Genomic DNA, 11,568 nt, shown 5'->3' on the forward strand with positions numbered 1-11,568 from the left:
AAAAGAACTTTGATAAGGATTTACAAAAGAGTTTGCAAAAACAAAACATGTGGTGCAAGCGTGGTCCAAAATGTTAAACAATAAAGAAACAATCCAAGCATATCTTGTAAGAATTTATATTGGCTCAATTCCAAGCAACCTTTGCACTTACATTATGCAAACCAGTTCAATTATGCACTTTTACATTTGCTTTGGTTTGTGTTGGCATCAATCACCAAAAAGGGGGAGATTGAAAGGGAATTAGGCTTACACCTAGTTCCTAAATTATTTTGGTGGTTGAATTGCCCAACACAAATAATTGGACTAACTAGTTTGCTCTAGTGTATAAGTTATACAGGTGTAAAAGGTTCACACTTAGCCAATAAAAAGATCAAATATTGGATTCAACAAAGGAGCAAAGGGACAACCGAAGGCACCTCTGGTCTAGGGCACCGGACTGTCCGGTGCACACCGGACAGTGTCCGGTGCACCACCGGACAGTGTCCGGTGCACCAGGAGGACTCCAACTCAAACTTGCCACCTTCGGGAATTTCTAGAGGCACTCCGCTATAATTCACCGGACTGTCCGGTGTACACCGGACAGTGTCCGGTGCTCCAAGGAAGAGCGGCCTCCGGAACTCGCCAGCCTCGGGAAAACGCAGTGGCTGCTCCGCTATAATTCACCGGACTGTCCGGTGTACACCGGACTGTCCGGTGCAACTCCGGAGCAACGGCTATTTCGCGCCAACGGTCACCTGTCGGCGCATTCAATGCGCGCTAGAAGCGCGCAGAAGTCAGGCACGCGCGCGCTGGCACACCGGACATTGAACAGTACATGTCCGGTGTGCACCGGACATCCAGGCGGGCCCAGAAGACAGAAGCTCCAACGGTCGGAATCCAACGTTATTGGTGACGTGGCTGGTGCACCGGACATGTCCGGTGTGCACCGGACTGTCCGGTGCACCATACGACAGACAGCCTCCACCAACGGTCATGTTTGGTGGTTGGGGCTATAAATACCCCAACCACCCCACCATTCATTGCATCCAAGTTTTCCAGCTTCCAACCACTATACAAGAGCTAGCATTCATTGCAAAGCACACCAAAAGAGATCAAATCCTCTCCCAACTCCATACAAAGCCTTAGTGACTAGAGAGAGTGATTTGTAGTGTTCATTTGAGCTCTTGCGCTTGGATCGCTTCTTTTCTTTCGCATTCTTTCTTGTGATCAAACACTCATTTGTAATTGAGGCAAGAGACACCAATTGTGTGGTGGTCCTTGCGGGAAGTTTGATTCCCAAGTGATTTGAGAAGAGAAGCTCACTCGGTCCGAGGGACCGTTTGAGAGAGGGAAAGGGTTGAAAAGACCCGGCCTTTCTGGCCTCCTCAACGGGGAGTAGGTTTGCGAGAACCGAACCTCGGTAAAACAAATCCTTGTGTCTCACCGCTTTACTCGCTTGCGATTTGTTTTACACCCTCTCGCGGACTCGGTTTTATTTCTAACGCTAACCCGGCTTGTAGTTGTGTTTATATTTGTAAATTTCAGTTTCGCCCTATTCACCCCCCTCTAGGCGACTATCAAGCGCGAGCCGTCGAAGACTAGATGTAGGGGTGTTCTGTCCGAACCAGTATAAATCTCGCGCCCAATGAACACACCATCTGGACCCCGGAACACGCACAAACAATTTTACATATCAGAGCTAGTTCAAAACATTGATGGTTGGCGTGCTAGGTAGGGTCCTTACTCATTCTCGATACCTTCTTCCCTAGGATCCAGATGGAAGTTGGCAACAACCCCTAGAAGGCATCGAAGCCTCCCAGAACAAAACAACGACAAGTAGATATGCATTTCACGAACTTAGCGCTCATTATTTGTTGTTCCTTTCTAGCAGTCTTGTCCTAGTGTAAAATTTTATAGTGTAAAATTTAGAGCACATTGTCACCCTATGCACCGGCCTTCTTGAAAGGGAATTAGGCTTACACCTTTTTCCTAATTGATTTTGGTGGTTGAAATTGCCCAACACAAATAATTGGACTAACTAGTTTGCTCTAGTCTATAAGTTTTACAGGTGCCAAAAGTTCACAACAAACCAATAAAAAGTCCGAAAAAGGATTCAAGAATAGAGAGCAAAAGTCAGCCGAAGTGTGCCCTGGTTTGGCGCACCGGACAGTGTCCGGTGCACCAGGGTCTCCAACTCCGAACTTCTCACCTTCGGGAATTCTGATGGTCGCTCCGCTATAAATCACCGGACTGTCCGATGGCGCACCGGACAGTGTCCGGTGGCGCACCGGACTGTCCGGTGTGCCAGCGGAGCAACGGCTTCTTCCACGCCAACGGTCACCTGCAACGGCATTTAATGCGCGCCAGAGCGCGCAGAAGTCAGGCACGCACGAGAAGGCGCACCGGACAGTCTACAGGACCTGTCCGGTGCACCATCGGACTGTCCGGTGGCCCAGAAGACTTCAGCTCCAACGATTAGAATCCAATGGCTCCGTGACGTGGCAGGCGCACCGGACTGTCCGGTGCGCCATGCGACAACAGCCTTCCAACGGCCATATTTTGGTGGTTGGGGCTATAAATACCCCAACCACCCCACATTCAATGGCATCCAAGTTTTCCACCTTCAACACATTACAAGAGCTATAGCATTCAATTCTAGACACAACCAAAGAGATCAAATCCTCTCCCAAGTCCGGAATCACTCCAAATCAAATAGTGACTAGAGAGATTGATATTTGTGTTCATTTGAGCTCTTGCGCTTGGATTGCTTCTTTTCTTTCTCATTCTTCTTGTGATCAACTCAATTGTAAACCGAGGCAAGAGACACCAATTGTGTGGTGGTCCTTGCGGGGACCTTGTGTTCCGTTTGATTGACAAGAGAAGCTCACTCGGTCTAAGTGACCGTTTGAGAGAGGGAAAGGGTTGAAAGAGACCCGGTCTTTGTGACCACCTCAACGGGGAGTAGGTTTGCAAGAACCGAACCTCGGTAAAACAAATCATCGTGTCTCGCTCTTTATTTGCTCACGATTTGTTTTGTGCCCTCTCTCTTGGACTCGTTTATATTTCTAACGCTAACCCTACTTGAAGTTGTGCTTAAGTTTATAAATTTCAGATTCGCCCTATTCACCCCCCCTCTAGGCGACTTTCACTTCTACAGGACCTGCAACATGATGAGCCGCGTCGAGACCCAGGCTACGGAGGCTAGGGGTCGGTATGGCACATAGACGGTGATGACGACACCTGAGCTATTTATCGCCCATGTTGCTAGTCTTAAAGAACGCGGCTAGAGAAGCTCAGACGACTGAGGCGCATGTCGATATGCACGACTTTACCGAGGTAAAGCACCCTGTTTTACCACGACGTAGTAGCTCCTTCCTCAAGAAGCTACCGATAACCGACCCCGCCCGGTCTATAAAAGGAGGGTCAACGATGACACACACAATACACACACACACACACAAAGAGGGACGAATGAGAGATAGACGTGTGCATAGAGACGAACCCACGACGAGAGACGGACAAATGACCACACGCTGGAGGACTATGGACGCTGAGGAGCACGTTACCATGACACCCAAGGCTTAGATAGGTTGAGATCACTAGATTCGTAGTCCTGAGGCCACTCCACGCATAAGAGACTTGGGAGCCTCCTCCATCTCTCGTCCGCTTATAACCCCTACTATGAGCATTGATCAACAAATGTACCGATAGTGCGAGCCTCCGAAGACTGTAGGCATGTTCTGCCCGAATTAGTATAAATCTCGCGCCCACTAAGCACATCATCTGGACTCGGAATGCGCATAAACAAATTTATTTATCGGAGCTGGTTCGAAACACCGACACTAAGAGAGTGTTTGACATGGCTTTAGAGAAAACTTCAAGGAAGAGTTAGTCAGAGGCAGCCAAACACTCCAACTCTAGAGTTACAAACTCCATGGAGTTTTGAAAGTTATAGCACAAATTTTTAGAGTATCTCTTTTGCTATTTTGAAATCCTTAAAAAACAACCTAGACATGAGGTTGAACGTATTTGCTCGCCACTATCATTGATTATAAGGAAGCAACTCCGGAGCAGAGTTGCTCTACCATTAGTTTTGGAGCATAACTTTTGTGGCGTAGAGCAGAGCTATGCCAAACACCCCTTAAATCCCCCATCATTGTATTGTTTGATGAGCAATATAGTCTAATACATAGTATCATAGTGCATAAAATGATATAATGGCCTTGATCAATAAATCTAGTGTTGTTGAAACCTTAATTTTGGCTTCTTGTGAAGTCTGATCTCATCCAATCTAACTTCTGTGAGATCCTTAACAAATTTCAGCTCGTTAGTCATCTCCAGTAGGGCGTGGATATGGATGTGCAGAATATTGTTTTGCACTGTAGACTACATTGTTTATAGAGTGAAGTTTGAAATAAAGAGTGAGATATGGAGTGGGATACGGAGGCTGCAGGAGATAGCCTTAGAACCACCCTTGAAGTGACTTAGCTGGAGATTCTCACAAGTATGCATCCAAACACTTCCACTTTTGTCAAGTTATTTGCATTAAACCCATTTAGTATGACAAAGATATAAGGTTAACTTCAGCTGCTTACTCATCCTAATCTCTCATTTCAAACTTCACTATTTCAATAGTACAGTATACAGTGTAAAACAATATTTTACACGGCCATATACACGATCTGCTATAGCCTAATGAATTGTAGCGGCTATTGTAGGTGCGCTCTTGCACTTAGACATTAGCTTATCCTTAGCCACTACCTTGGCTCTGTTCCTACTTCATTGCAAAACTTCATGTTCACTCCATACTGTATATTTTGCCATAAACCATGACATGAATGTACTGTTCATATTATGACGATTAAGTGCACGAGGATTGGTTGAATGATGGATTTATGAATTTTTGGGGGTCTGTTCCCAACGCTGAAATTTGATGGCCAAACTTAATAAACTGACTTCCTCACAAAGCAATCAAATAAATAAATGGGTTCTGCGACATTGTAACATAAATTAGCACAGCTATTCTCTGATCCCATCTAGATGGATCAACAAAGGGTGAACTTGAGAAAGCAAATAGAAAATTGCAGCACTCAGTGACTGATAAATCAAAGCTGTTGCTACGAAAATTCACTAGGGAAACACGGGTCAAAATTAGTAAGACTACAGATGCTAATTATCCTGCATCACTAAACGTAGTATGTAGTTTTGGAGATCATGTGCTCCCTTGGAACGAGCACACCAGTGACGGAGATGGTACAACAACTCTAGAGCACAACGGACACATCACCAGAATCATAGCTTCAGTTAGCTAACCACATCAACTGGCTTGGGTTAACAGCATGTTAAGATGCCGTTGCTAATCAATAACATAGTTCGGGTTAACTGCCAGTATTCTACTCTCTGATGTTCTCCTTGCGCCACTGCCATCTTCGGCTGCGGCTGCAGTACCTTCGTCAATGACTATAAGATGGCCTTCCCGCTGTATAAGTCTCTGCATTTGCGCATACATGAAGATTTCAGTTGCATCGTCATGCTATGCTGTGTTGTGTTCATTTAGTTAGAATGCACCCAGGTCTGGAAATTGCCATGACTCACCTCTATAATGGCCTTGATACACTTCACTTCTTCCTTCACCTCTGCAGTAGAACTATATGCCCCTTTGGCATTCTGCTGCTCAACATACCAGATGATAAGATCCCCTTGCTTCATGCCAGCTAAACCATCTCCTGCATCACCACGGGGTCCAATAAGCAACAGCGACAAATGGCGGATAACTAGAATGCCACAGCACAGAGAAACATTCCAATACATGAGTGAAGAAAATCTATTGAGGTTTCTAGTGTTTACATGTATCATCGAATCATTAGTACTCCCTCCGTTCTTTTTTACTTGTCGCGATTTAGTTCAAAAACGAACTAGTGGGCGACAAATATTCTAGAACAGAGGTAGTAGTTCCTAACAAGATGATAGTCAAGAAAGTATTCAGTGCAAGTTGCAAAATGATTATTTCTTAGACTAGAGTCATATAGAGACTACGTTTGCTCAGATTACTTTTCCACTTGGTGTAACTGCAGTCCAAGTAAGAAAGCATGTCTCCCAAAAGCCAAAAAAGGCGGTTCATGCGTGTTGCTGAGTCATTAGTTCATTAACAAGTTTAACTATCTATCACAATCGTCCCTTTCTTTCATTAAGCAAGTATAGGTTTTGACCTGGACTGTTGCTAGGATAAACATGCATGTGTATAGTTGAGTCAATAAAGCTAGAAGATGAATCCAAGTAGTACCATCTTTCTTGACTGACTCTTCATGCTGCCTTAGTCTCATAACCAAAGCTTGAGTAACTCTCTGGAAGTGTTCTTCAGTTATTACCAATTTCTTCTTACCATTATCCGCTGCTTGGTCATTTTCTAGTGTTTTGACATAAATAAAAAAACGGTTAGAAACAACTTAAAAAAAGGACGGTCATATTAAGTTTGAACAATTGGAAACCCACCTGCACCCTGCTGCTGAGGAGCAGCATCTTCTTCAGCTGGCTGTCCGGCGTCACTCTCAGAAGGTACATTTGTTCCATCTTCAGCATCTTGGAAGTCAGAGAGATCAACTTCACTTGACTCAACACTACACAAAATCAATGAGATTAGCATCAGCGGCATCATTATGCACACATCAATTCATAAATGTTACCAGTTCAACTGAATCACCTGATGATGGATGTCTTGAGCAATTTAACTGCCAGGCGGACATGAGCTGGGAGAACCTAAAAGATTTGAATATCAAATGAAGTTAGTCACAAAGTAATGGAAATGGGCAACGATAACAACGCAAGCAGCATGAAGATCAAAATACAGGTTGATCTTCCGATAAAAAAAAATCCGATAAAAAATACAGGTTGATCATATGTCCATGAAAGGGCAAGTGACTTAATAAATTCCATGATTCTATAAAAGATAGCAAAGTGTTACATGACGAACATGATCCACGATAAAGTGAATTAATATACTTACAACTCTTTCTAAATGGCTTCGAGCAATAGCTTCTGACAGCCGAATCAATGCTTCCAATTGCCGAACTGTCATCCTATAAGCAACCCTAGTTCCAGGAGTACTGTCCCCCCTACGAAGCGTAACATACGACTCCACCAGAACTTTCTTTGCTTCTGAACTAAGCTGAAATGTAATAAAGAGATAACTATAAGGCTAGTTGAACCCAGTTTTCTCAAGAGAACTTTTCAAGAGCACTAAAGAGGCAAACCTGAGGTTTCAAAGATTTTGCAAAAGAAATATAACGCTTCAGTTGTGCGGTGCTAAATGCAGGGGCAAGTGCTTCTTCACGTTTCTGATGGACTCTTACAATGTGATGAGCAATGTGGTAGTCAGTGTTTTCATCAGGTTCATCGATCATGATGTAGACCAGATCAAATCTTGAAAGAATAGCTGGGGGCAATGCAACATTGTACTGGAAGAGATTGCAGCAAACAAAAAGGATTAGATTTTAACTACTTTTAGTGTTCACATCATAACATGTAATGTTCAAGATACACACTTGCACAATTTTGAAGACATGATATGAACTTGAGTTACCTTAAGTGGTTTTGACTTGTCATAACGGCCTCCGGTCGGATTTGCTGCAGCTAAAATTGATGTTCGTGCATTCAAAGTTGCCTGTATTCCTGCTTTGGTAATGCTAATTGTTTGCTGTTCCATTGCTTCATGTATAGCGACCTACAATGTATGTATGGAACAAGCCATGCTTACTTTTTGACATTAAAGACTATTAAAAAAGGAACATATAACAGAAACTATTTGTAGAATTACCTGATCCTTAATGTCCATTTTATCAAATTCATCGATACAACAAACACCATTATCAGCTAGCATCAGGGCACCAGCCTGCAAGAAAGGGGGCCATCAAACAAAACACATCAGAATTTTAAGACAAAAACATAATGACAAAATATTGCAGATGTTTTGATGGTAATTATTTCCCTTAAGTAGGCATGTTATCATGAAAGGATTACGAGAATGTTTTTCAACTTTTTGGATGATTACCACTGTTTATTAACTCAGCAATTATTACCACCCGTTAGAATTAGGCAACACCAGCATATACAGATTTCTCAGTTTGTTTGTATTCAACAATACTTATCATGACAAAATAAATATATTTCTAAAATTTGGTGGTACCTCAATACAGAATTCACCAGTCTCTGGTTCTTTAGCAACAGTTGCTGTCAGACCAGCAGCTGATGATGACTTCCCTGACGTGTAAACAGATCTTGGAACAATACCAGCAGTATATCTGACCATTGGATTGAAAATCACATTTTAAATTTTGTTATGATTAATGAAGCAAAGAATTCAATTATATGAGGCTATTTTAGTAAAAAAATGAAAGAAACTGCAGCACAGAATGCTCGGCATTTCAAGATAGATAATTAAAATTATCATTTAAAAAACGTTAGGGCAGTTAAAAAACAACCGTGTATTCATTAGCACACAAACAAGATGGCAAGTAGCTGACATTCCTAGTCAGCACAAATGCATGATTATCATTTTTTGCAAAATGTATTATCTGGCAAAGCAGAAGCACTAAGTTCAAAATTCAAATATAAAAAAAGTTCATCACAACCTAACAAGACATAATTTAAAAAAATGGCATGGCAATGCTTACTTTAGGAACTGAGACTTTGCACAGCTTGGGTCACCAACAATACAGACATTGATGTCACCTCTAAGGTTGATCCCTTCATGTGTTATCTTATGAACACCACCCAAAAGCATAAGAAGCACGGCCCTCTTAATTTCTTGATGACCAAATACGGTAGGACATATGCTATCAACTATCTTATTAAAGAAATCAGGAGTGTTCCTCATCCTAACAACTTCATCTTCCTCTTCTTCCTACAAGAGATGGTATTGAAGATAATTATGACAACCAACAGTTTAGAAGCGACAAGGAAATGTTTAGAATACATCCAACAGCCATAAGAAAACAGATAAGAGCTTGGAGGGAAGCATAGTTCAGTGTTCATGAGTTGAAAAGATTTGAATTAACCTTCACATACTTGTAACAAGAAAAATAAAGACAATGTAGCCATGGTTAAACAAGTACTTCTGTGGTTTTTGTTTTCAGGAATAATAACCTTCACATTCCTCTATGAAAAAGCAGTAGTTTTTAGATTGCAAAGTTAACTTACTGTGAATTTCTGTCTCTCACTGTCATCACCATCTGTGTCCCGTTCCCTGATGTCCACTTCTCTCCTACCATCTGCGACCTGATAACATTTAAGGCAAAATATATAACTATGTTAGAACATGTTAAGATGATATTCATGAGATGGAACTTCTGTGCTCAAAAGAGATCATACCTGCACTGAATTTGCTACAAAGGCAAGGCGATAAGACAGATCCCTAACTCCAAGGGACTTCAAGCCCTTTACACCTTCTTGAACACCTCCGTTTTTTCGCTGAGGAGCTTCCCTGCGACACTCTGCTCGTTCGCCAGGTGAAGTTAGTGCCATAACATCAGGAACTGCAACAACAGTTCCAGTAAATATAACCCTGGAAATACCAGAAACAAAACATTCAGTCAAATGAAGTCATTCCAAGGAGGAAGAGGCCAAAAAAAAGCTTCCTCACGTGTCCCCAGCTCTGGCCTTCTCAACAATCTCATGCCGCAGAATGACATCAAGGGAACGAGGAAGTGACCCAGCGGGTATCTCTTTTGATGTCTCCTGCATTCTGACCCGCTGCCAATCTGTGAATTTGCTTTCCTGACGAAGAAGGGCCCATTTTGTTCTGTTCTGGCATGTTGCATTAACGCATATTATCGGCTGTAAACAAGATACAAGAACCCATCATTACACACAATGCATTAGTGAAAAGATAATGGGATACATTTTCAGACGTAATACCTCAGTGTACTTGAACTGCTGCTCCACATTCTTCACAACATTCCCACAGTCGAGACATTTGAAGGTTCCTTGCAATAGTTCAGGCCGCACTTCACTTGTCCGTGTCACAACACCCATTACTGATGTGAGCTTACCAATTTCGGCTGTCCCAAGCTCTCTCAGTCTGCATAACAGTAATTCCGGTCAAATTTTGGTTCACTATCTTGCAGTTAAGCATCCACGTAGAATTTATCTTAGGATTGCTAAAGACAATCGCTTTGCACAATCCATGAAACATGCTAAATCACAAGAAAATAGCATTTTCTTCTCCTAAAATTGAAAACAAAACAAATACAAGATAAACCAGGGGCAGTAGGCTCTACTTTTTCAGCATCGGGATGTTATAGAAAGCAATGTTGATATCTTTGTTGGGGCTATCATCTGAGATGAGCGGGGCACGGTTCTCGCCAGCCCGGTGCTCCAACGCAAACCTCTTGCATGCATTCCTCAAGTACGGTTCAAACCTGAATAAATAAAAGATTGGGCTTACTTTGACATATTACAAAGGTTGCAAATTGAAGTTCAAAGTGTAGCAAAGATACTATTTTTCTAATTAAGTATAATGAAAGAACACATAAACAGGATACTGAAAGCCGATAACAAACTAGTACTGTATTTCTTTGTCCAGTTGATTGTCCTGAAATCTAACGAAGAAACTCCCAGACCAGAGGTTAACCAAATCGCCCCATCCCCATTTCTCCAACTGTCTCCAATCAAAACATAAGAATTCGGACCAATTTCAATCTTAAATTCGAGTAACTGAACCAAACCTATCACCTTTAGTTTCACAGATACAGTTTCCACCAGGTCACACCAAAATGTAAAAGGAACTCTAGTCTGACCTGAGGTACTCCTCAGAGATGGCCTTCTGGAGGACGTCGTTGAAGCGCATGACGTGCGCAAAGTCTACGTACATGGTAGTGGACTCCCGCGACCGCATCACCTCCATCTCCGCCTCGTAGAACGGCTCCCCCGCGCCATCAGACTCCTTGAATCTGCATAATCCAAGAACACCATCCCCACCGCCTCAGTCAGACGGGCAGAACCTAAAGGAGGAAGACATACAAATGGCTGATCCGGAGGCGGCAGCGGCGGCGCGACTGGCTCACCGCTTCAGGAACTCGAGGAAGATGTTCTCCACCCGCGCTGCCTTCTCGTCCACGAAGAACCCGCCGAACGCCTCCATCACCGACAACTGCCCCCTTGTGGAAGAATCAGGGTCTGGAATAGGGGTATGAGTTGGAGATTGGCACTGTCGTCTGAACCAGGGTTTGTAATAGGGTTGGGGAAGAAGAAGGCGACGGCAGGTGGGGAGTGGTCTTGGCGGGAAAGAAGGCGGCGGCTTGGCGCCAAATCTTCGCGCCTACCGAGCGGGTGGGTATCGTGCACCGGGTCCGTGGACCGGAGACGGTTTTACTGTCTCTGGCACGCGGGGACCGCAGAGCGGAAGGGAGTTGTCGTTCATTCCTTGGGCTGAAGGATAGCTGGTGGGGCAGGTGCGGTGGGCTGCGGTGTGAAGACGTGAAACGGGCTGGGATCCAATGGGCCGGACTAATTCTGTGACACGCCAACCCAAGAGCGCAGGAGGCGTTGCTGACGGACAGGTAGCAGTAGCACACGGCATCAGGTTGGATTCAT

General features: G+C 43.5%; 1 protein-coding gene across 1 annotated transcript; it reads right to left on the reverse strand.

The window, feature by feature from the left end:
• Window positions 1-5,130: 5,130 nt before the first annotated feature.
• On the reverse strand, window positions 5,131-11,182 carry LOC542206 (minichromosome maintenance protein). The gene is given in 18 exon segments (NM_001111819.1): window positions 5,131-5,470; window positions 5,575-5,705; window positions 6,263-6,385; window positions 6,472-6,596; window positions 6,680-6,735; window positions 6,983-7,144; window positions 7,230-7,433; window positions 7,559-7,699; window positions 7,793-7,867; window positions 8,162-8,276; window positions 8,649-8,878; window positions 9,175-9,252; window positions 9,346-9,538; window positions 9,617-9,810; window positions 9,892-10,054; window positions 10,254-10,394; window positions 10,773-10,925; window positions 11,040-11,182. Coding segments are annotated over 18 exon segments (2,496 nt in total). The 5' UTR covers window positions 11,117-11,182; the 3' UTR covers window positions 5,131-5,335.
• Window positions 11,183-11,568: the final 386 nt, after the last annotated feature.

This window comes from Zea mays, chromosome 8 (genome assembly GCF_902167145.1).
Source record: "Zea mays cultivar B73 chromosome 8, Zm-B73-REFERENCE-NAM-5.0, whole genome shotgun sequence".
NCBI classification, from domain to species: Eukaryota; Viridiplantae; Streptophyta; class Magnoliopsida; order Poales; family Poaceae; genus Zea; species Zea mays.